Source organism: Aricia agestis, chromosome 19 (assembly GCF_905147365.1).
Source record: "Aricia agestis chromosome 19, ilAriAges1.1, whole genome shotgun sequence".
In the NCBI taxonomy this organism is placed as follows: Eukaryota; Metazoa; Arthropoda; class Insecta; order Lepidoptera; family Lycaenidae; genus Aricia; species Aricia agestis.
In genome coordinates, this window is record NC_056424.1 from 13,788,517 (window position 1) to 13,815,666 (window position 27,150).

Here is a 27,150-nt window from a genome sequence, read left to right on the forward strand (position 1 = left end):
TACCAGGCCACTGCTTGTTGCGAGTAGACGTTAAACATAGAATAAAATCTGTACACTTTCGTAGAAACAGCTAGAAAGTTGCCAAATCGATTTCATTACTACAAGCACAAAGTGTGCACTACTGGGCAGTGGGTATATAGCGCCGCGTACGTGTGCTATGCTAGTAAAAAGGTCGTATTCTAGCTGTTCCTTTGTACGCATATTTTCTCTGTGTGAGTTTCTACCGAAGCTGAGCTAAGCTACATTTTGAGGAATGTGTCTTTAAGAACATTGGTTCTCAAAGACACATTCATTATTTGCCTAACTTCGCAGAGATTCTATTGGATCTTAAAACACATTTTGTGAAGCTTAGCTCAGGTGGAAACAGCCTTAGACCTAATTTCACCAACGTCTGTTTGTGTAAACAGCTTGTTAAAATGTCATGTCTCCTCCTTCATTCATATGAAAAACAAAAGAGGTAACGTGATACTAATTTGAAGCATTAACTTTAACAGTCGTTAATGAAATTGAGCCTTGATTTTCTTTTACATCAATTAATATTAAATGGGGTTATTCTAAGTCAGGCTAACGGAATTTTACTAGGCGTGGGTGTTCTCACAGGCATCAGTAAATGAAGGCGGGGTGGAGGGGCGGCGGCAGGCGCGGCTTGTCGGCGCAGCACGACGGCTCGCAGCACGCGGAGTAGGGCGCGGGGACCAGCGCGTATTGCGGCGGACCGTAGATGGGGGTTGCTGGAAAAGAGGTTGAGAGCATGATGGACTTGTAGATAGTGGTCGTATTAGAGTATTGTGTGGTGTAATTTTTAATTTGGTCCTAATCAAGTCTCCATGTAAAACCGTACACTCCGCGCGAAGGCTTTGATAAGTTATAGATTTGTATAGGTAATAGATTAATGTGTGGTGGGCGCAAAGAAAGATATTTCAACCGAGCCAGTTAGTGAAATGCGCTAGGGGTGGACAGCAGGGCCAAGCTACTGGCAGCTATGCTCATGATGCATCACAGACTACTTACTGTCAAAAGGTAGAGGGTACACTGCGTATGGAGGTGGTGGGCTCACAGGGTCCGCCCGCCGGTAGCGGCGCTAGGGGTGGACGCAGCAGCTGGTAGCAGCGAATATGATGATAGCCTCGAAGGCTAACTTACGATTAAACTGTTTCGTTGTTTTATAGGCTGGTCGTAGAGCTTGGGACAATCATAGCATCTAGTAGCAACATTTTTGATGATAGCTGGTAGCAGATCTTCTGACGATAATTTGGTCAAGGACTAAACAACTTACTGTCAAAAGGTAGAGGGTACACTGCGTATGGAGGCGGTGGTATCTCACAGGGCCCGCACGCCGGTAGCGGCGCTAGCGGTGGACACAGCAGCTGGTAGCACAGCGGCGCCTGGAGCGGTGTCGCTTCTGATGAGAGCATCGGGATCTGACTTATCTGGAATAAGATGAATATGGTTTTAGGTATGTAAATTCATCCACCTTCGTCAATTTTACGATTTATTAAGACTAGTTGCCCGTAACACCACTGCAAACTCGTTTAACGCGCTAACCGTACGTATTTCCCAGATAAAAAGAATCCTATGTCCCATAGCGGGACTTAAAGTATCTCCATATCAAATTAACGCCTCCGTAGTCTAGTGGTATAGAGCGCGGCTCTTGAATCGGAGGTCGTGGGTTCGATTCCCGCGTTGCAAAAATGTTATTTTCAAGTTTGGTTAGGACAATGCAGGCTGATCACATATAGGCATGATGACTATTTTTTTTCTTATCGGTAATTGAAAGACACTTAAAAAATAGAAACATCGTTTAAAGAATGACTCTGATAGCTTAAAAATTCACCAAGATACGACAATTCAAATATCTCATAAAAAAGACCTGCCCGAAACGCTCCATACAAAGTGCTACGAAAGTATGACGTCAGTCTTTCGTAGTTTGTACGCATCGGGAGACAACTTTGTTCGACAGGTATATTAAATATTGCGTTTATGAAAGTGGTTTCATAACAAAAGTTGCTTTTAATTGCATAAGTTATCGAATTGTATACAACTATTAAGAAAATTATTGAAAAAAAAAATTTACTTGAATATCCAACTTTGAAGGCGCATAACAAAAAAAATACAAATGCTATCAAGCTGAAATTGTGGGAACACTTATTTTTTACCGTGATTTCTTTATTTTATTAACAAAATTCGCTAATCTTTGACCTTGTCATCATCCCTATTGTCTGAAAAGATGATCCATGCGTCGGATGGGCATGTAAAAAGTCGGTCCTGCGCCTGATCTCTCACCAGTCGTGTCGGTCTTCCGTCCCACTGGGTTATGAGAGTACAGGAATAGAGAGTGCTCTGGTGTACTGCTCACACACTTGGGCACTATAAAATTACTCCTGCGTAGCTGGCCTGGTTTCAATGAAACCAGCCACCGTCACCGAAACCGAAAAAGTGTGGGAGTTATTATTATTATATCAAATTTCAGAAAAATAAGTTCAGCGGTCTGGGCGTGAAGACAGACACACTTAAATTGTATCAGCGTCAGTTAGCAAGCCATAAGTTTATTGGTAATGAGTAGAGGCGATACCGTTACGATCCCTTTCCGAGTAGGTTGAGTGCGTTACCTTTACTTACCGTTTCAATTTTTTAGGGCAAATCTCTACCTATTTATTGTGAAAACCAAGGCTTGCTTCTAAAGAAAGACCAACATTCACCACTGCTACATTAATTATTATAATTCGTATTCGAGATAAAAATAACTGTAAACTCTGTGATATAAATTATCCGTTCCTTCGATGTAATCGAAGCATGAATTTATGTTGAAAACGAACTTTTGCCCACGGCTACGCTCGCGTTAGCAAGAATTATTATATACAAACTTCCATCCCCTATTTTAACCCCTTGGGGTTAGAATTTATCAAAAACCTTTCTTAGCGGATGCCTTCGTCATAACATCTACCTGCATGCAAAATTTCAGCCCGATCCGTCCAGTGGTTTGGGCTGTGCGTTGATAGATCACCATGTCAGTCAGTCACATTTGAGTTTTATATATTATATTATAGATGTAACTAGCTGTTGCCCGCGACTTCGTCCGCGTGGATTTTAGTTTATAGTTGTTCCCATTTTTTTCACATTTTCCTCTATTTCTTCGCTTCTATTAATTTTAGCGTGATAAAATATAGCCTATAGCCTTTCTCGATAAATGGGCTATCTAACACTGAAAGAATTTTTCAAATCGGATCAGTAGTTCTTGAGATTAGCGTGTTCAAATAAGCCCTTTCAAATAATTTCCCGTTTTTTTCCACATTTTCCTCTATTTCTTCGATCCCATTAGTTTTAGCGTGATAAAATATAGCCTTTAGCCTTTTTAGATAAGTGGGCTATCTAACACTGAAATAATTTTTCAAATCGGACCAATACTTCCTGAGATTAGCGCGTTCAAATAAGCCATGTAAAATAATTTCTACCGTTTTTCCACACTTTCCTCTATTTCTTTGCTCCTATTAGTATTAGCGTGATAAAATATAGCCTATAGCCTTCCTCGATAAATGGGCTATCTAACACTGAAAGAATTTTTCAAATCGGACCAGTATTCCTGAGATTAGCGCGTTCAAACAAACAAACAAACAAACAAAACAAACAAACAAACTCTTCCCAATTATAATATTAGTATAGATTAAAATAATAATTACCTGTTTCCGCACTGCCTGCGCAACTCGAAGACGACCCAGCGGTGAGAACATGACTCCTCCACTCTGGAAAACATAAAAATGTATGTATGAAATATACAATATATTTCACAAAAAATTGCACATTAAAGTGTAAAATAATGTGTCTAAAAATAGTGATAGTCATAGAAGGGGATCCGAAAATACTAGACTTACTGAAATACAATATTACTATACTGAAACTAAACAATGAAAATATAATACTGGAAAAGACGCTTCCTTAGGTTGGATGTGGATTTGCAGAATTTTCTCTGCAATGAAAACTTTTCAAGTTATAGCGAGGTCGAATAGAAATATGGAAGCCAATATAATAAAGCTTCGACTTAAGGTGAGATTAAAGAAAAACACTTTTCACCGTCTTAGGGATTAAGAATTTCACAGCTCGCTTGCGCCAGCAATATGTTTTACCTCTAGTACTGGTTTAGGAATATTAGTATCACTCTCTCGGTAGATTTTTTTTTTAAACGGGCTTTGGCCCACCACACATTCCCACCACTGTATCTCCTGTGTCGCCAGGATCGACAGCGGTATCCAACCACGAAAACCCTTTGATACGATCTCAGGGAGCCCGAGGGACATGCTAAAGCTGTCTTGGGACCCGCAACGAAATTAATCAGAAGAAAATAGGAGGAGTAGGAAGAATTCCAGATTCCCTCCCCATATAAAGCGGGAGACAGCACAAAGTTGCAGTGACCGAAAGTCAAAGAACTGGAAGGGGGAAGCACCACGGGAATAAACGTTAATAATAATAGTGACTACTACGCTAGAGCTAAATTAATTTATTGTGTTAGACTGTTGCCAGCTGTAGTAATTGTGACAAAAACGCTTGAAGGCACGGTAGATGAGATAATATGTATATAATATGACGACCTATGTGGCTCAATTGGTGGGCTGTTGGTAGCTCAAGCCGGGGGTCGCGGGTTAGAATCCCGCCGACGCGGACGGAACAAAAAGTTTTCAAAGTTCCTGGGTCTTGGATGTGCAGCGTTGCAAATAATGCATTACTTTAGTTAATGCATTGACGTTTCATTACTTATTACTTCTAGTAATAAGTAATAAGAAATTTTCATTACGAGTAATGGTGTCAGTGCCCATTACTCATTGCTTTTTTTAATGGCATAAAAATAAATTCTCATTACATTTCTTTTGTAATGATTTCTCAGTACAAAAAAAATGTAATGAGAATTTATTTTTATGCCATATCATCTTTACATTACTATTTTTTTTAATTTAATGTGTATTTTAAAAATGTACATTACAAATTACAATTTTTAATGTTAATGAGTACCTACTGTAGCATTACACATTATTTTTAAAAGATTTTATTTGACTTGCTCTGTATGTATGTATGTAACTTTTTTCAAAGACCCCCAAACACTCCCCCACGAAACTTCTTTTCTTTCTCAATTGGATCGAATAGAGGAGAAAAATCCAGGAAGAACAAGCCAAAGAACCCCATATCCAGGACAGATAGTTGCCGAGTTACAAGCATTCAAACTTTGACATCGACAGCTCGGCAACTGTCAAACGTCTTACAAAAGTAGCCATAACTCCGCTCCCAATAGGCCTAGAGGAACGGGGTTTCTTCCAACGTCAAAGGCAACACCTCGGCTACCTCCTCCCCGAATTTGAACTAAATCGGAGACATCAATTTTTTTCTCAATTGGATCGAATAGAGGAGAAAAATCAAGGAAGAACAAGCCGAAGAACCCCATATCCAGGACAAATAGTTGCCGAGTTACAAGCATTCAAACTTTGACATTGACAGCTCGGCAACTGTCAAACGTCTAACAAAAGCAGCCATAACTCCGCTATAACTCCGCTCCCAATAAGCCTAGAGGAACGGGGTTTCTTCCAACATCAAAGACAACACCTCGGCTACCCCTCCCCGAATTTGAACTAAATCGGAGACATCAAATTTTTTTCTCAATTGGATCCAATAGAGGAGAAAAATCCAGGAAGAACAACCCCATATCCAGGAAAAATAGTTGCCGAGTTACAAGCATTCTTTGACATTGACAGCTCGGCAACTGTCAAACGTCTTACAAATTTGCCATAACTCCGCTCCCAATAGGTCTAGAGGAACGGGGTTTCTTCCAACATCAAAGGCAATACCTCGGCTACCCCCACCCCAAATCTGAACTAAATCGGAGACATTAAAACTTCAAGGATGAATTTGGGGGGGAGACCCAGATATCTGAAAAGTACTCGAAAAATCCAGAAGAACGAGCCCGAACTCGGCCCAATTATCCCAAACGACGAGGAGACAGCGAAGGGTCTAATTTTCAGACATAAATTTGGCCGCCATCTTGAAAATTTTTAAACCTTTATATCTCCGCTTATATAACTCGTATCGACACGGGGTTTTCACTGTTTAAAACGAGCCCTCACTCGGGGAGTCCAGGATTAAAGATGGTCGAGTTATTAGCGGAGGGTTTTTCTTCCAGGGCAAGTTTCACGAGAGTGATATTATGTTGGTGAAGTCTTGAAAGTTTGCTTGCCCGAAGGTACTTGTGCGGTACCCTCGCTGTTCTCCTGAATATGAAAATAGTTGTCGCCCTTATTACTCGGTAATAGTTTGTATACTCATCTAAATTAAAAAAAAAACTCCATAACTATACCATCCCAATTAATTTTTTATTTACATAGGTAATTAGATGTCTTTTTTATGTATTTACATAGGTAATGTAGTGAACAAATTTTACATTACTCATTCTTTACATTTAATGGACAATGAAGGTCCGATAATGGATCATTATTTTGTAAAATGGCAATGTAAGATACTCCATTCCTTTTTTTTTGTGAAGGTGCCCATACACGGGACAAATTGTCGTTCGATTTTAACACCGAGGAGATAAATCGTTACGATAATTGTCCCGTGTATGGCCACCTTAATGAGTAATGTGAATATTCACATTACTCATTACTTTTTTTAATGTGTAATGGAGGACCACACATTACACATTAATCATTTAATGAGTAATGGATACCAATTAAATTTCCATTGAAAAAAGTAATGAGTAGTGCATTATTTTTTACATTAAGATTTTTGCAACGCTGTGGATGTGCATTAAATATTATGTGTATCATATAATAAAAATCTTAAATATCATACTATATGTATAGTTTAAAAGTCTCCTACTATCCTACTTCCTACTAATATTATAAAGGCGAAAGTTTGTTTGGATGTATGGATTGGTGGATGTGTGGATGTATGGATGTTTGTTACTCTTTCACGCAAAAACTACTGAACGGATTTTAATGAAACTTTACAATAATATTATAGCTTATACATCAGAATAACACATAGGCTACAATTTAAGCGACTTTCGAAATGGGGGAGGTGTAATGTTCGTTTTCTTATATTCAACGATTACTCCGCCGTTTGTTAACCGATTTTCAAAATTTTTCTTTTGGTGTATAGGATATCATCCCAATTTGGTATTATATTCACAAAAGTGGTGATCTGATGAAGGATCCATAAGTAATCGAGGGAACTCCTCAAAACTTATAGGGAAACATGTGGTGACTTTGTCAGACTTTGTCAGTCAGATTTTGCAACGAGATATACCTGGTATACCGTGGTTCGGAAGGTGCTGAGAGAACTCCTGATTCTTTATAGATACAAGTTTGGGAGTTTCGGCGTTGTTTTAAGAACAGAAAGCATATGCTACTATGCAAATTACATTCATCATCATCATCATAATCATCATCAATACCATATTATACCATTTCATAGTCTTTTAGATCGAGACTCGAGTTTGTCAAGCGATAATTAAAAAGAATCTATACCCACCTAATATTATGAACCTGAAGAGTATGTTTGCTTGAACGCGTCAATCTTCCTGAGATTGACGCGTCCGATTTAAAAACTTATCTCAGTGTTAGATAGATCATTTATCGAGTAAGACTATAATAGGCTATATTATATTATCACGCTAAGACTAATACGACCGAAGAAACTTAGGAAAATGTGGGAAAAACGGGGGAAATATTTTTTATGGGAAAATGTACGGTTTCTGTGAAATTCCTAATTTACGCGGGCGAAGCCGCGCGGGACATCTAGTTAAATATATTTCCGTTGTCTGGTATCCGTAACACAAATCCTTCAGGTATTTAGCACGGTTCTAGACTGACGTGGTGTGAAGCGTCCATAGATATTATAATATTATATTATACCTAGGATTTATAAAGTTGGTTTTAAGTGCTAGCTCACATGTCCTGCACGCCAAACATACCTTAGAACCTCTAAATATACCTCCTATGAGAATATGTGCCTGTAATTCAACCTACCGTTTTGATACGTCTAAAAATGTGAATACATTTACATGAAAGGACATCAGGCATTCTGGTCTAAAACAAAGGCGCGGCCAGAACTAAGAATATTTCCAATAGTTCGGCTATATAAAGAACTTAAAAAAATATGGACTGTAACTGATTTTTCTGAGTAATTATTTAGTAAGCAAAAATAAAAAATGCATTACATTAAAGGGGTCTCACTGGGAAAGGCAAACGAGCAAACGGGTCACCTGATGGAATGCAACTTCCGTCGCCCATGGACACTCGCAGCATCAGGAGAGCTGCAGGTGCGTTGCCGGCCTTTTAAGAGGGAATAGCTACTAAGGGAATAGGGTAATAGGGGAGGGTAGGGATGGGAAGGGAAGGGAATATGGGAGGGTAGGGAAGGGAATAGAGTAGGGGATTGGGCCTCCGGTAAACTCACTCACTGGGCGAAACACAGCGCAAGCGCTGTTTCACGCTGGTTTTCTGTGAGAACGTGGTATTTCTCCGGTCGAGCCGGCCCATTCGTGCCGAAGCATGGCTCTCCCACGCATAAATTGGCCCAACTAAGATGTGGTCAACATCTAAACAGCATTTTTTTAAATCCCTTGATAATATATTATATCCTCAGTCCAAATAATACCTACAACGTATTATAAAGGCCTATTCATAAGATTTTAATAATAAGGGTCATAGTGAGGTCTACCGAAATTATAATATTCTTTTCGCAAAAAGGTAAAAAGGTTTTGATCTCAATACGTTGCGATAAATGTTGCCCGTCATTTCTATGGACACAAAGAAACATTCGGATATTTTAATTTTATGCTTAGATTGAGATTTTTCGGTTATAATTAAAGCAGATTATTCTATTTTTAGAAAGGTTTTATTGTTATGTGTTGGGGCAAAACCTTCTGATAAAATTACGTTAAAATTAATATTGTGTCTCGTTATTTTAAAGTACTTATTATTGTATAGATAATATAATATCTCTATTCGCACGGAAAGTACATTTTTTCGTGATTAAAACTTTTTCCGAGACTAAATCTTCATACCAAATGGAAACCAGAAAAAATCCTTTCCATCAGGGATTAAAACGAGTATTTTGAATCCCAAAGGCCCGAAATATTCATAGTTCCTCCAAAATCTAAATTGAATCTTTTCATTCAGTCGCAGTCATCAAATTTTGCAGAATTTCATCGTATGCGTTTGCTAATCCTAGTCCGGTTATCTGACGAAAAATCTGACCAACTAAATCTGACTCTGACTGAAAATGTAACCAGTTGTAGCAATTTTGTTACATGCGGTATAGTGAGTTCAGTCCACAACCTAAATTTACAGTCGAAACACATGAAAAAGGATATACCTAAATCTAAAAATATATTATTACAAGCTGTCCCGGTGAACTTCGTGTCACTTTAAAACCTTCCCTGGACTTCTACGAATATTTTAAGACTAAAATCAGCCCAATCCGTTCAGCCGTTTTCGAGTTTTAGCGCGACTAACACATTTGAGAATCCATTTTTATATATACAGGGTGTAACAAAAATAAGTAATAATACTTTCGGGTGTGTACGTGTTCCTTGTAGAGAGTTCATTGTGAAAGTAGCAGCGCTGAAAGACCAACATTTTTTTTTCACTTTTGTATGGGGAAACTAGTGACGCTCGGGCCCTTGCCCATACAAAAGTGAAAAAAATTTTTCTTCTTTCAGCGCTGCTACTTTCACAATGAACTCGCTACAAGGAACACGTACACACCGTAAAGTATTATCACTAATTTTTGTTACACACTGTATAGATATCCTTTTTTAATAAATCGTGTTTTTGAAGGGTTCCATAGGAACTACTGAATACACTAAAATTACTAAAGTATTAAGATACACGTGTATTTGGGGTGAAAATATGTTTTAAGTAGTTAGGACTGGGTTATTATCACAGATCTAAACGGTTTTAATAAACTACCGCATCTGTACCGCTACCACTTCTGATCAAAGAAAAGGGCATAGATTTACGACAGTAAAATGGACACTCCCCGCAATTTTTTCAGACCAGCAGTATTTCCGGACAATACAACTTGCAAACCTTCAAGAAGAGAGCGTATTCCCTCTTGAAAGGCCGTCAACGCACCTGCAACTCTTCTAATGTCTCTTACCCCCCTAATTTTTCCCCTAATTTATAAAAGAAAGTAGCTTGAAATTATGAGGACTGCCTCCTTCCATGTAAGCATTCGATGTAGTACTTATGTTTTTGGTAATATTACCGTTATTACATCGCCAGTAGCTGTTACATTTGACCTTGTAGTTTCCTTGACATGCAATAAAGCCCTCGCAAGTTCATTGCACGAGTTATGATGTTGTTGCCTCCTACGTACTCGATTTTACTGCATGTAATTCTTGAGCTACACGCCAGGCAAACAAAGCCTTAAGAGTCGGGCCACACTGAGGTGCGTTGCGTTGGGTTGTCGCGTCGCGAGTTGTAAAGGAATCACACAATATGCCACGTTATAGCCTATACGTAACTGCGAACTTGCATCGCAAATATTTGCAGATTTGTTTTAATTTTTATTATAAATTTGAAAATATTTTTGCCCCAACAAGCTGCGCACAACATCGCTCAAAAATCCAGAAGATAAAACAGAAGGGAGATCGGGGCAGCAGCCCACCCTGGGCTACGTTATTGGTAGCGTCAAATTGGTAGCGTTATTGGTCGTCATTTCGATAGATCGTGATCAGGTGGCACGTTTTTGTATTGAGTTCTCATCACCTTTAGTTTTTTCAAGTGATCTTAAAATTGGGCTCAGCCGATACCTAGCTGCGTCGTGATGACAAAATATGTCAACATAATACGAGATGCCGACAGAGCAGCGCGCATTCAGCCTCCCAAGTCCCACATCATCTTCGGTCCATCGTTCCGTCTAACAAGTCGCATATCTATTATGATGTAAAAACGCCGTTGCGACGACGCATCGCACCGCAATAGCGCAATGTGACTTCACTCTAAGGCACTCTTGTGGATCGTTGCCAAGCTATTTCCCATTGTCTGTAAGCATCGTAAGACGAACCCTGAAATCTCCTTTTGATTGCTATACGTGCTTTTCTATTACTGTTATGGGCATAATCATATTAGAACACTCGTTAACAGCTGGTTTTAAAATTTTATTATAAGCCTTATTCTGTTATATCCTGACTTTAACTACAATCATCTTTTCCGTACCATCTACTAATTGCCAATTAATTTATTCTAAAGATTATTATCTATTTCACTTACGATAAAAAAAATACGTATTATATATACCCTTGTTAATATTACTAAGAGTGAATGTTGGCCTACATTAAATTGCGCTATTGAAATGGCCTATTTCAATTAAATATATAGGTATGTGAATACTAAAATTGAAAGCTAATTGTGATAATAATAGCAGAAAAGATTTACTGCAAACTAAACGAATAAATTATGAGTAGTTTGGTATCATCCTTAATTTTCGAGCAAAAAAATTGATTAGGTACTTATTTAATTTAAATTCAAAATTACGATTGTTCATCGGCCATAGCAATAACTAAAGTACAAGTAAGTTTGATGCCCGCTTCGTTGCGACAAAATTCGTTTATCGCTCGGGAACCGTACATTTTTCCAGGATAAAAGTATCCTATGTCCTTTTCTGGGATTTTAAATACCTCCATTACCAAATTTCAGCAAAATAAGTTCAGCGGTTTGGGCGTGAAGTGAAAAAGTGACAGACAGACAGAAGCTCTTTCGTGTTTATTATATTAGTATAGAATTATGGATTATTTTTAAGAAAGATCGTTAACATTTCCAAGTAAATCAATGTCATATTTCACAAAAACGCTGAACATCGAACCCTATTAAATGGAAGCCTAGGGCAACAGAATCGCAGAGAAATTAAAAACCTTGACAAATGAGACGGATACCTAAGTCCCAGGAAATTATTCAGCTTTCAGTTATAACTTGAGAGTAATTTCGCTTTTAAAATTAAGGACGTTTTTTGGTTTCAATTAGAAAATCCGTGAACAATATTGCGTAACGATTTCCCGTTCATGATCACCCTCTAATCCAGCCTTAACCTAATTTCGATGTCGGTTTTAAACCTTTTTTATACTGTCAGAAAGATTAATGAGTGTACTTTCCCGTAAGCCCACACGACCCACAACTAGGTATATGCTTTCATCATTAGCGACATCATTATTATGATGTTTTATGATCCTTTTTAAAATAAATTAAAAGTCAAAAAGTTTGTTTAAAAATAATCTTACAAACATATTTGAGCATCTACATAACGCCTACCACCGGTTCGGGAATTAATCCGACGAAAAGAACCAGCGCAAGAAACTCGTACGGGGCTGTCTTTTATCATGAAAGATGTAAAAAATCGTAATAAAGAGCGATAAACTCGTAATGGGGATTGTCCATTTTTTTTTTAATTTTGCTCATTACAAAAACACTTCGAGGAATAAGGTCGGTGATCGTTTTTCTGTATATAAACGAAAAAAATACCCATTAGTTACTTATATTTTTGAACAAATACGTTTAACCTTTGTTTGACCTTCAATGGCGTTAAATTAGCAATAAATTCGACTAACATTACGTTTCGAACTTTTGGTAAGCTTCTCGTATCAGCTTTCACATAATGAGAACTTGCATTTGACGAACCAGCCATTATAATTAAGATTGAAAGGAAATTTAAAACATATGCAGACGTCAATTGGCGGCCGATGATGACGTCAGAGCGAAACTTTAAAAATTTATTGAGAAAAAACTAGCCGATGAATTTCAAAATTATTTAATTTATATTCTTAAAATACTCTATTATAACGAAAAAAAATATAAAAAGTACATGTGTTTTTTTTGGACAATGCCCATTCATAATCCGCGTAGTAACTGCTTGATATCGTAGGTATGTTACACATTTTTCATTGTTTTTTGAACCACAGTTTTGCTATCAGTTTTGTTTTTTTTATTTCCCGTGCTTTGTCCTTCCAACTTCTTTAATTTTTTAAGAACATCAGACTTTTCAGAAATCAGATTAACTGTCGTTGGGAGACCATCAAAATCACTCTTGATGTAAATTTTATCTTCGAGGCGTGTATCTTGTATCTTGAGTGAGTGTTATCAGATAAGTTATCTAGTGTTTGCACGAGAGATACCTTTGTTTTACAAATTTGTTGACAGTGTTTCTGATTTAAGATATAATGTGTAATTATTTGTGCTTCGTACTTACCTACCACAAAATCGAAAGCCTATCAAAAATCTGTTTTTATTATTTCAATGAAACAAAAACAGATACAATGTATGTAATTTAGTATTTTTTTAGAGATTTTTGTACGTAAAAAAAAACAAGTAAATCATGCAACTTCGTATTTGTTCAATTGGAGTGCCCCAAGGACCAATAAACGAACTCATATTTCTTTAATGGTTTATAAAACACGCAAACACGTTTGCGTGAGTGAATTTCGATAAATAGTGCCCAAAGTATATTCTAACGAACTCCCGAGCAATAATTGGAGCAGTATATAGAGGTTAACAAACGGTTAACACCTGTACGGGTGCCAAATTAACATAATTAGGAGAAAAGCTGACTCAGACGCCTTTTCACGCTTATTAATAAAAACAAATAAATTCTTAGCAAACACTTTAGTCCGACCATTGTCTGGGGAGTTATTAAAAACAGACGATTAATTTTGTTTGGTCTACATTCTAAAACGATTTAAGCGAATTGGCAAGTTTTTTACGCAGGGTCTTTTCGCAGGTTTAGCTATCGAATTTACAGTCATCTGATTGATTTGGATAGATTTTTTTTAAGCTACTACTTAAATTATATATATCCATGTCGTCACCAATGGCTCTTGCGGAAGACCGGCGCTGAATATGCCCCTGAGTGTACCAGCACATGCCGAGCATGAGCCAATTTGTGGCTTGCAATTTGGAATTGTCTTGTTTTAAAGTATGTGTGTATGCATCATTAATGTAGTTGCAAATAAACTTTATTATTATTAAATTATTAGTCAATTATTTTGAGAGCATTAATTTTGTATCAATAACACACCTAATATTTTTAAATGAGGATGTCTCAGTCGCACGACGAATATCAAATTTAACTCAACTGTAATTAAATTTTGACATAAGCCTCGTACATTACCTGTCAAACTCTTCATTAAACGCCTCCGTGGTCTAGTGGTATAGAGCGCGGCTCGTGGGTTCGATTCCCGCGTTGGAAACATGTTATTTCCAAGTTTGGTTAGGACAATGCAGGCTGATTACCTGATTGTCTGACAAGTAAGATGATCCATGCGTCGGATGGGCATGTAAAAAGTCGGTCCTGCGCCTGATCTCTCGCCAGTCGTGTCGGTCGTCCGTCCCACTGGGTTATGAGAGTAAAGGAATAGTAAGTGCTCTTGTGTACTGCGCACACACTTGGGCACTATAAAATTACTCCTGCGTAGCTGGCCTGGTTTCAATGAAACCGGCCACCGTCACCGAAACCGGTGTGGGAACTATTATTATTATTATTGGAGTTCAATCAATATTGTGTACTGTGTTACAACTCTGAGTGTGGCTGTAGATCTACAGACTAGGTATATTATAGTATGTACTATGTATTTAATCTGTTTCATACTGCAGGTACATAATATTTACAGTGAAAACGTGGAAGCAAAAATGTAACGTCTCGGAAACATGTAGACGTAGAAGTGGCTTTCAAAGACGAGTGCTGTTCAGGTAAAGCCCCGACGGATTAAAACCTCTTTGGACTTTTACAAATTCTTTCTCGAATATCCAGCTGGAAACGTCTTATTTTCATAATTATTCCCCATTTGTGTAGTTGCCTTGTTACAGATCTTTAGATACATTTATATACGAGTATAATATTTTGGCCTACTTAAAAAAAAACAATAAACTTTACTAATTTTATATAATTATGCGAAAGTGTGTCTGTCTGACAACATACCTCTTCACGCGTATATTACTAAACCAATTTTGCTGAAATTTGGTATGGAGATACTTTGAGTCCCGGGAAAGGACATAGGATAGATAGAGACCTCTTGTGGAAAAACGTAGGGTTTCCGCTCGATAAACAAAAGGCGCAACGGAGTTGCGGGCGTCATCTAGTAATATTATATTTTTAATGTAATAAATAAACTCCTATTTCTTAAATTGGGCGTGCTTTAAAGCATTTAAGTTAGCAATATCCAGATATCTTTTATTTTTCTCTCTCAATGAATTCTCATATTTTTGAGTATGGTTCGCTTCCTATGTCTTCTACGTAAAAATGTTATTGTTGTACCTTCTAAGCTTAAAAGCGCATTACAGATAGGTATAGCTTTCAAGTATAAAAGCTCACGACCTTGAGTTAGCTTCAAAGCTCAATCGCTGCCCTTTTACACGGCTCCAGACGAGAGCAAGCACTCTATCAAACGTACCAAGTGGCCCGTTTTATTTGAAATTTTTCGCTCTTTTTCACGAACGCTGTTCTCGATTGTTCCACGCAAATTGGAGTGTGCTAAAACAATTATTTTCGGTGACTTCCAGTATCGCCCGAAAACATTTTTATACCGATTCCTCAATAAACGTGTATATACACGTTTGCACACCATCTATGAAGAAATACATATCGTTTGTTATACCTGGATCGAAACCATCTAAAACTGATCCATTTTATTATGTACGAGCTTTTGCCCGCGGCTTCGCTCGCGTTAAGAAGTATTATTATATACAAACTTTCATCCCCTATTTGAACCCTTTGGTGTGGAATTTATCAAAATCCTTTCTTAGCGGATGCCTACGTCATAACATCTACCTGCATGCCAAATTTCAGCCCGATCCGTCCAGTGGTTTGGGCTGTGCGTTGATAGATCACTATGTCAATCAGTCATTTTTTTTAGACTTAGAACGACTTAACCCATTTGACTAATTTTAGTCTCAAGAAATGTTTGTGGAAGTCCAGGATGGTTTGTACCACAGAAATGAATCAAGATAGAACGGTTAAGCGGGTGGAGTACGCGTGTTTCAATCTTGCACAAGTGAGCAAGATTTGTTGAACGTTCATTTAGTCAGCGCGCACGTCTCGACTTGATTACACCGGAGCGATTGTAAAAACAGAAGTACAAAAGTGAATCGTCTTAAAAGAGGTACCTATCCTTTCCACGGATAAGTTATTAGTTCTAACTAAATGCAAAGCAAAAATTTACACGATCGATTCCTTAGCAACGCACGCGCGTCGCCGTTCTATCTTGATTTATTTCTGTGGTTTGTACGCTGAAAAAATATGTAAGGAGGGAAGTGACATGAAATTAATCGGGTTATCCAGTGTATATTATACGCAAAAGTATATCTATCTGTTACCCCTCGACGCCTAACAAAGATAGGTAAACACAAACAGGTAGTGAAAAAATTATGTCTTCCACCACGTTTACCTAGCTTATTGACATCGAGTCATCATCCCGGAAAAATCTATAGTTGGCTTGCGAGAAAGAACAAATTTCTAGTCTAAGTCCTAAGTGATAAATTAAAGTAGCCCTAAATGTTATCCATGTAGGGTCACATTTGGGGCATAAGAATAATGTCCTTTTAATGTTTCGATGTTTCTATGTCAGATAAGCCGGGCAATAAAATAAACATAAAGCCTATAGAATTTTATCACATTAGAGATCGTAAAATTGTTATTGAATTAGCAGACAAGCAGATAGATTGTCTGATGGGAAAGAATTATACTATAGCTACTTAAGTTGGTTTTGAGTCACTAGAGAAACACATCTACAAAGTTAAACTGACTATTTTTCTCCATTTGAATCCACATTCCTAGTCCAATAAGAAATTAAACATAACTTTTTGAACCAATTAAAATTAATGTTATACTTTTTCAGTTACTGTATAATGAATTATGATTACATACTCTCAAATGCCTCCTCTCCTACTCTCACGCTGCCCACTTAGATTTTAACATATTTACCTACATCCAATGATGAAATACTCAAACCAGATATGTTACTACCGCGCGCGTTGTGAAGATTCAAATACGGCCCAATTGGGCCGTCTGTTGTTTAGTCTGCATTAAGCGCAGTGAGGAACGTGCCGCGTCTTGTCTTACCTAAATAAATTGAAAATGACGTCGTGCGTGTTTTGAAAATGTACCAATTATGATTCGAAAGTAAACAAAACACATGGAATCTCTTACCACATATCTTGATTGCAATAAATACCTCGATTATTTACATTTTCAATTATTTTTTCGATCAATCTGGAAAAAATCGAACTTTCGTCATAGCTCAGGCGAAGCGATACGATTCGACGTTTAAAAATAGAACTGTCTCTTTTATGTAAATGGTTTTTCGTATCTTTTGTTTCACTTATCTGTCAAATTTTACAATGTCTGCAATTTTGAATTTGAAAATAATTGTTCGGAAGAGATTTAAGCCGGAAAATAGTATGGACGTAACATATCTGTATAAGTAGAATATCATTGCCTACATCTACTCGCTTGGTATTAGATCTGAGTTAAAGTTATTTACGTTCTAAAATATTATTATGATAACTTTGCTTTAATCAAATATATAAGGCGATCCGTCAGCCCGATTGTCGAGTCCCATAGAGTAATGTCAAAGATTTTCAAGTGGTCTATAATTGACGGAAGTTTTGGCAGCGATTTTTGATCAATACTATCGTAGTCAAGAAGTCAAACTTATAAAACCCCGTATTCGCTTCATTTGGTCTGAGAGAATGTATTTGTGAAGTATTATCCATTATTATATTTATTTATGAGGGAAAATGTAATACTGCAATCTAGTATATAATTACACTTTTCTTCTGTCCGCATCTTTGTTACGTTCAAATTCGTTCATTGTGTGGAATCGTTTTAAGAAATTGTCCCAAAAAATGTTTCGGGAGACAATTTTATTTTGTCCTTTTCTCAAAATACCTAACTCTATATTTTTCATCAAACTCAACTAATGGTTAAGTAGGTACCTAGTATGCAATTCATACTGTAGTCACAGAATATAGTAGTACCAACAGAAGTCCAGCTCGTGAAACCCGTTTAAAAAAATAACAACTCTTGCTGCGATACTATAAAGTTCAAATTCCGACCGCGCAGTGCTAGGTGCCTACAATTATATTTGCCTACATGTGCGCTCTCTATCGCGTAAGAGGTACCCTTTCTGACGAAATCAAGATTGTCACCTTTTAGAAAATAAAATAATCTTTTTTTAATTACTATAGCTACTAATAGCAAACTTTTTTATAGTAATAATCAAATTTTAGTAACCCAACGTATATTTTATAATAGTTTTATATTCGATTATAGTGTAGGAGCTGGTCAGGAATTTTTTACAACTTAAACATAGTAACTTGTGTTTATTTATGTGTAGTATGCGGTTTGTTTGTAACAAATTGGTTTATTTGCTATGTTTGTGTATTTTTTTTTTCTTTTTTTGTATTTTGAAGTCTTAAATTACTTTATTGAAATATTTCTTTGACTTTTTTAATTGTTCATATTTATCAGATTAATAATTATTCTGTCACATCGGTTAAATCAGTACCTAGATATATGCGACGAAAAAATTTGCGCGCGCGTCACCGCTCGCTTGTGAGTCCCTTGTGATCTGCCCCTTTAAAGGGGTACTTACAGTTCGATACCTAAAGGCGCGAGTGGGACAGGCCTGCTGTAGTTCAATTGAAAACAAGAAAAGGACACTAATTATCTATCTACTATCTCCCTATAACTTTAAAATTTCAAGATTAACGTAACACAAAGTTACCTATTACCATCCGCGACATTTAAGATCGTTTCGATCTTCCGTAAGTAAAGTAGTAAGTAGATGCTTACATAGCAAATATAATAAAATCTTATTAAAATATCATTTCGATTTATCGCAGTTGTGTAAAATTCTAACTAAAAATCCCTAAAACTGCTCCCTCGCCGCGAGCATTCACTTGTAATGTAACATTTGTAGATTCGTTTTTGAGCATTACATTACACGTGTAATGTAACATTCGACTTTGAGCATTCCATGGCTAGTTGATGTTAGAAAGTGTTAGAAGTTGTATCAAGATATTAAACACTGTCAAGGTGCGCATTGCAATGCTCGCGACCTGTAACGTTACATTACAAGCGAATGCTCCCGGTGAGGGAGCACCTTTTAAAGTTATAATAAAAAGGCTACGCAATTTTTTAGCAGACTCTAAGGTAAAATAAGAAGTTGTGATTAATTCATACTCCATGTTACGAAGTTCAGAACTCCAGAAGACGAAGTAGGTCCCAGCAAGGCCGATCGATCTCCGAGATTAAAAACTGAGAATCATCCGCTTTTCAGATGTTTTAATCATTTCCCGGTCTTAAATTGTAGGCGTGTCATCAAAATTTATTACTTAATTGACATTCTAAAAAGCGGGAAAACGTCAGCATAAAATATTATGTCAGGAAGGAAAAACACAATTGAAGACATCATAATAATAAACTCCCATACCGGTTTCGGAGACGGTGACTGGTTTCATTGAAACCAGTTACACAGCCCGCAGGAGTAACGTTATAGTGCCAAAGTGTGTGCACAGTACACGAGAGCACTCTCTATTCCTTTAACTCTCAAAACCCAGTGGGACGGACGACCGACACGACTGGCGAGTGATCAGGCGCATTACCGACTTTTTACGTCATGCCCATCCGACGCATGAATTATCTTAATTGTGAAACAATCAGGTGATCAGCATTGTCCTAACCAAACTTGGAAATAACCAACCAACCATAAATTATGTTTCCAACGCGGCAATCGAACCCACGACCTCCGAGTCAAGAGCCGCGCTCTAAGCCACTGGACCACGAAGGCGTATAACGTTATAGATGAAGCAAGTAACAGTATAAAAATCACGTTTTCTACTGTTAGTACTAACAGAGACCAGACGTTTACAATTTGAAAATGTTCGTTTTTGCTTTTTATAAAATGACGGCTCTGTCTGTCTGTCACTCTTCAGTTTTCACGCCCAAACCACTGAACCGATTTTGCTGAAATTTGGTATGGAGATACTTTGAGCCCCGGGAAAGGATACTTTCTACCCAGGAATTTTGTTACCGAGTAGTCGATAAACGAATTTTGGCGCATCGGAGTTGCAAGCGTCATCTGCGGGACTGAAATGGTCACATTTAGCAATTCCTCTCAATCAATTCACAAAATGAATTGTTAAAACTGCCAAACTGACGAATGTCAAATTAGTACGAATTTAGACATGTGAATTGCAAACAAAGTGTAAATTTTTCGTTTTTTTTTAATTAATCATATTATTATTTAAATGAATGATTTGAATGAATGAATCACATTTTGATAAGACAAACAACATTTTTATCTGCGAAAAATCTTGAAAGTTAACAGATCTCTGATTTTAAAAAGCTAACAGAGATAGAAAGGATTTCATACTTTGATTTGATGGTCCTGAAATATGGATTGTTCTATTTGTAGGATATAAGAATAACGTACGTTACTCTTATATAACTATTAAGTGTTAACCATTATATAACTATTAAGTGTTATATACAAAAAATCTGCTGGTTAAGGTTCCGTTTTAGGGTTCTGTAATCAACAAAACTTGGTTGACTACGGTACCCTAAAACGGAACCCTTGTTTTTTTTGCGTTTGTCTTATCAAAATGAAGCTACTCGCAAAAAATTAGCTTGATATACTCCACTCGGGCTAACTTGTCGCTAGCGGTCATTGACTCCCTGTCAAAAACTTGTAATTTTCCATATAAACCGCGATTGACAATGAAGTGTCAGATATTGTCAATCGTTGTTTTATATGGAAAATGAGAAGTTTTTTACAGGGAATCAATGACCGCTAGCGACAAGTTAGCCCGAGTGGAGTATAGTACTTAATTAAAAAAAAAAATGTTCTGCTCCCTGACTATCTGCCGTCTAAATATTTGTGATGCATTTCGTCTTCTATTGCTGACTTGTATTTGCCAAGAAATAATGTTTCGTCGTATTGCATTTGCAATAAGGATTTCGTATCGCATTCGATTTCGTATAGTTCATAACATCAAATTGTTATTTGTTTTAAGTTGAAAAGATAATTTTCAAGGTTTTTAGTTATATTCTCACTGTATTCCTTGATAAAAGGTATTATGCTACCAATATCAAAGTCGGCCGCAAATAGTAGGTAAGCAAATGATATTGGATCAGCGGCGTTATGCACTTTTTCTGAAAACTAACACACAAACTAACAAACTAAACATTATTATAGAGATCACACCAGGACACCAATTGAAAATTAATTAATTAGACGAACGGAGAATAGACCATCTGCGCAAGGAAGGAGAGGAAGTTTTAATTTTTTTAATTTTTGGTTACGGTTTTAAATTTTAATGATTATTATTAGACTAGATGTTCCGCGCGGCTTCGCCCGCGTAAATTAGATATTTCATAGACAAATTAGTCCACAAAAATAGCCTATGATCCTTCATGTGGCCTACTTCTTATCTGTGCTAAATAACAGAAAAATTGATAAATTCCTAGATAAATGGCCTATCCAACACTCAAAGAATTTTTCAAATCGGACCAGTAGTTCCTAAGATTAGCGCGTTCAAATAAGCCCTTTAAAATAATTTCCTCCCGTTTTTTTCAACATTTTCCTGTCTATCTTCGCTCCTATTAGTCGTAGCGTGATAAAATATAGCCTAAAGCCTTTCTCGATAAATGGAATATCTAACACTGAAAGATTTTTTTAAATCGGACCAGAAGTTTCTGAGATTAGCGCGTTCAAACAAACAAACAAACTAACAAACTCTTCCGCTTTATAATATTATTAAAGTATTAGATAGTATAGATAGAATATAGTACATATAGAATATTATGTCAGCAGAATATCATACTTCCCTAAAAGTATTTTTCAGACTAATGGTGGTAAAAATCTGTGCACCTATACTGATAAAATATCTAATCGTTTTATTTTTAGGGTTCCGTACCCAAAGAGAAAAAACGGGACCCTATTACTAAGACTTCGTTGTCAGTCCGTGTGTGTCTGTCCATCTGTCTGCCTCAAGGCTGTATCTCACCACTATGCACTATAGCTTTAATAGTATTTACTTACCTACACTTCTGAATTTTTCACAGATTTTGTATTTCAGTTGTCGCTACAATAACAAATAGATACTAAAAACAAAATAAAATTAATATTTAAATCATCCCTCTCTCATACAAAAACACAATTTTTGCCCATATTTCCTCTATAACTTTCTTTCATACTCTTTGATAAAATATCACATATCATCAAAACAAACTTTAATTAGAGATTTCGGATTATTCACCCAAGGACAACTCTTCGCCTATGACAACAATGATAAGATAAACCGTGTGATCTAAAATGTATTCTAATACAACGGCAGAGGGTGTGATTTAGTTCGCAGATAGTCGAGGAGCTAAGTCATCAATCATTGTATTGCTAGCGGTTGAGACAAAATAGGTCTTGCAGATGGGTACCTAGGCACTTCATTTATCTGGGTTAAAGCTTAGCCTATGTTACGACGTTAAACTGTTTAGGATAATATATTACTAGCTATTCGACCGAGCTTTGCTCGGTATTCGATAAAACACGAATAAAGTGACATTTTCTAAAAATTATTCCTAGCTAGATCGATTTATCGCCCCCGAAATCTACTAAATACTAAATTTCATGAAAATCGAAAAGCCAATTCCGAGATTCCAATTATATACTTATATATTATATACCTACAAGAATTGCTAGTTTAAAGATATAAGATTATTATTATTTAATTTATACATAACTAGCTGTCCCGGCAAACGTTGTTTTGCCATAAAATTATTTTCCCTATTTTCCTACTTTTCTCTTGAAGGTTTTTCTGATATTTTTTTTCTATAGACCTCACGGAGCCCGAGACCTTTCCAACAAATGCAAAACTGTGGAAATCGGTTCGTGCGTTCTGGAGTTATAGCGCCAGGAAGGAAAACTGAAGGAAAATGTCGTGATTCTAGTGTTTCGCCATAAAGCAGGGAGCACAATGGCTCTGGTGGCGGAACCAATAATGGCAATCTTAGGTATTATTTTCGGTTAATAAAAAAATTTCGAAAATTAATGTCTAAAACAAACAAATAAGTATAACAGTACCAGAACTTTGTAGACATTTTACAAAAAATAAATACACTCCCGGGGGAGGCAACATGTGCGCAATAATCATCAAAACCTATTTTAAAAATGCTTCATAAAAATAAACATAATCAATAAGTAATAAAATAAGTCTTGTCTTCTAAATTACAAAATTGTAAAAATTCCCGGTGACTCTGCTGGTAATATTCTACTATTTGACAGGATTGGACAACAAATGTTTGACATGTAATAAACAAATCAGCATCTATTGAAATGATAAATTATTCATTAATCATTACACATATCGAGTTTTCATTGTTTTTAAGATGTATTCTGCTATTCGGGACGGAAACAAATCCAACAAATCAAAAACCATGGCAATCGGTCCAGCCGTTCTCGAGTTATAAGTGTTGTAACAAACACGACTTTCTTTTATATATATATAAGAATATATTATGATATCTAATATAAATACTACGAGTAGATGCCTTATGCCATTATGCCGCTCGCAACACCGTGGCGCGAAAATTAGTTTATGGCGTGGGAACTGGGAACCGTACATTTTGGTTACCGTACCCAAAGGGTAAAAACGGGACCCTATTACTAAGACTTCGTTGTCTGTCCGTCTGTATGTCACCAGAATGTAACTCACGAACGGTAATAGCTAGAGAGTTGAAATTTTCACAGATTGTGTATGTCCGTTGCCGCTATTTAAACAACAAATACTAAAAAGAAAATTAAACTAATTTATAAGGGGGGCTCCTTTATATTACTTATATAGGGCTATTTTCCCTTCCCTCCCCATCCCTACCCTCCCCTAGTACCCTACTTCCTCTTAAAAGGCCGGCAACGTACCTGCAGCCATTCTGATGCTGCGAGTGTCCTTGTCATTCCGTATGGGCAGCGATGTCGGCGCGAGGAATTATCGGCCCTTACTTTTTTGAAGATAGAAGGGGACGCACACTCACAGTGAATTCAGAGCGTTATGTGGAGATGTTAGACGAGTTTTTCGTACCCCAACTGCAAAACTTTCCTGGTTACAACCAAAGAACATGGTTCCAGCAGGATGGAGCAACTTCACACACGTCCAACAGATCTCTGCCTCGAGTTCGAGAAATTTTTCCGTACAAATTAATCTCCAGGTGAGGTGACATAAATTGGCCTCCACGGAGTCCCGATTTAACGCCTATGGATTTTTTCCTGTGGGGTTATGTCAAATCAAAAGTTTACGCTAATAAACCGACTTCCCTGGCACAATTAAAAGAAAATATCCGTCATGAAATGGCAGCCATCACGGAGACTACCTGCCGAGGCCCGAGCTGTCATAGGCAATTTTAGTGCCCGACTAAATCAATGCCGAGAGCGCAACGGTTTACATTTGGACGATGTTATTTTTAAAAAATAAATTCCCAAACAGTGTACTTCAATATAAAATAAACATTTTTTCAATAAAGCTAAGACTTTTCTTTTAAAAAAAGATTTAAATGTGAACTTTCTTTTGAGACACCTTGTATTATTATACCTAATTTTAGTAACATATTGGTTTAGCGGTTTGGGCGTGAAGAGGTAACAGACAGACAGACACACTTTCGCATTTATAATGGATAGTAGATAATATGGAAGTATGGATTAATACAAGTAATTATATTATACTTATTTCATCTTCTATAATCTATATCTATACTATTTTAATATTATAAAGCGGAAGAGTTTGTTAGTTTGTTTATTTGTTTGAACGCGCTAAGCTTAGGAACTACTGGTCCGATAAAAAAAAAATATTTCAGCGTTAGATAGCCCATTTATCGAGGAAGGCTATAGGCTATAATTATTTATCACTCTAAGACTAATAGGAGCGAAGAAATGGAGGAAAATGTGGAAAAAACGGAGGAAAATTATTTGAAAGGGCTTATTTGAACGCGCAAATCTCAGGAACTGCTGGTCCAATTTGAAAAATTCTTTCAGTGTTTGATAGCCCATTTATAGAGAGGAAGGCTATTATAGGCTATATTTTATTACGGTTAAACTTATAGGAGCGAAGAAATAGAGGACAATGTGGAAAAAACGGGGGAAAATTATTTGAAAGGGCTTACTTATTTCACGAACTACTGGAGCAATTTTTCTAATTAGGCACAGATTTCCAATTATAAGAATGTACTCTATGGGCACAGATAAGAAGTAGATTACGTGAAGGATTATAGGCTATTTTTTGTGGACTAATTTGTCTGTGAAATATCTAATGTACGCGGGCGAAGCCGCGCGGAAAGTCTAGTTTTTGTAATAAAAACCCAGGGTTAAGTTTAACCTAGACTAGATATCTGATTTAAATTTCGATTCGAAAGTAAGGGTAAAACAGCAGCTGTTGTATTTTTTTTAACCGACTTCCTTTTCAAAAGGGTTTCCGTTAACCACATCGTGTGGTTTAGCCCTTTAGCCACAGAATATAATATATTAGTAGTACCAACTTTAGTACGGAAACCTAGACGCACGTTAGTCCTAGACCGGTCTGATCTGTTTTTAGAAACCCTTTCTTTTAAACGCGGGTTTTTCTCTTTGTTAATGGAATTCTAAAATTGCGTTTAGAATTATTAAGAACATCTAAGAATTATGTTTAAAAGTACCTACCTTGTTTCAAAATCAAAATCGATCGTGGAATAATGAGATAGATACAATAGCTTATCTAATGTTATCGCGGCTGGATGTGGCCGCTTAGGGCTTCATGAATTAAAGAAATGCGAAAGTTTGTCTGTTACCTAGACAGGTAACAACTAACAGACAAACTTTGTTTTTGTAACAGACAAAATTGTATCAAAATCAGTTTAGTATTTGGCGTGATAGACATCACGCCAAACCACTAAACTGATTTTGATGCAATTTGCTATGAATAGGTATATACTTAATATATATTTAGGCATAAAAATAATATCCTATGTCCTTTGTTTTCTATTATATTATAATATACCTATTCCCGCGATATAAGTATTTTTAGGCATCGGTAACAAAGACTTTACTAGTTATGAGCGAAAAAATAAAAATCATAAGGTTTACTAAAAATAATAGGTAAAATACGCTCAAAACCTCTTGTAATATTTTTTTTTTCAAAATAATACAACATCGCGAAAATTATTGTAGCACGCAAACTTGACGCAAACTAGCACGAATTTCAAATTTAGAATTCCAGAATATTTTTTTTATACCTATCTCTGGTTTTTTTTTAATTAAGTACCTAGGTAAGTATTTAATTAAATAATTAATTGTATTGTTGCTTTGAACAAAAATGAGCTCACCTGTTTAACAATAAGTCTCGCAACCCGCGGACTGGCGAATGTGACGAAGCCGTAGCACTTGGAGACACCAGCTCGGTCGTAAATGACCCTGGCCGCTGTGACCGTGGAGAACCCGGAGAAGAACTTCCATAGGTCCTCGTCCGTCGTCGTCAGGGAGAAACCACCCACGAATATTCTATTGTGAATGACGGTCCCGAATTTGGGAGCGTCCGATGGTGGTAAACTGTCGTCCGTGTCCTCCTCCGGAGAATTCAACAGGGCCTTCAACTTCTCGTGAGGATCCGCACTCTTTCTATTGTTTGCGGCGCTCTCCTCCACTATATGAGCACAACTGGCCGATTCGCTCCTAATATATCTCTTCGCGATGCCCTCCATGGTGATTTTTCGATTAATTTTATTCAAAACATGTTCCCTTGTTTACTAAACTAAAAAAACTAGCGACGACTAAACATACACTAATGCTCACACGGAAAAACAACTCGTACACTGCCTTTTTGGTCGGTATCGATTTTGTTTGTAACACTGAGGACTTTATATGTGTATACCAGCGTAGCGCGTTGCGCTGTGGCCACGGCTCGCGTTTTGACTGATTTCTCCGCTGTATAATAACGACGTGAAAGATAAGGCTGTGTAGATTGTGATTTTAGATAATACGCACTAAAAATAGTGTTTGAGCTATTGTCAACCGCTATTTTTACTGGTCGAGGGAACTAGGTCAGCAAATGTTACCGCGGGTAAATTTTGAATCATTCACAGAGTGGGTCGATTTACATCTTA

At 36.9% G+C, this 27,150-nt stretch overlaps 1 protein-coding gene and 1 long non-coding RNA gene across 2 annotated transcripts; both read right to left on the reverse strand.

Annotated features, from left to right (window-relative positions):
• Positions 1-533: 533 nt before the first annotated feature.
• Positions 534-27,105, reverse strand: LOC121736480 (protein boule). Its single transcript, XM_042127699.1, has 4 exons — positions 26,374-27,105; positions 3,678-3,740; positions 1,277-1,430; positions 534-731 (listed from the first exon to the last, which is right to left on the reverse strand). The coding sequence occupies exons 1-4, from the start codon at positions 26,746-26,748 to the stop codon at positions 604-606; spliced, it is 720 nt and encodes a 239-aa protein (XP_041983633.1). The 5' UTR covers positions 26,749-27,105; the 3' UTR covers positions 534-603.
• LOC121736482 lies at positions 5,406-14,444 on the reverse strand. Its single transcript, XR_006037025.1, has 2 exons — positions 14,410-14,444; positions 5,406-5,638 (listed from the first exon to the last, which is right to left on the reverse strand). It is a non-coding gene; the product is annotated as an uncharacterized LOC121736482 (long non-coding RNA).
• Positions 27,106-27,150: the final 45 nt, after the last annotated feature.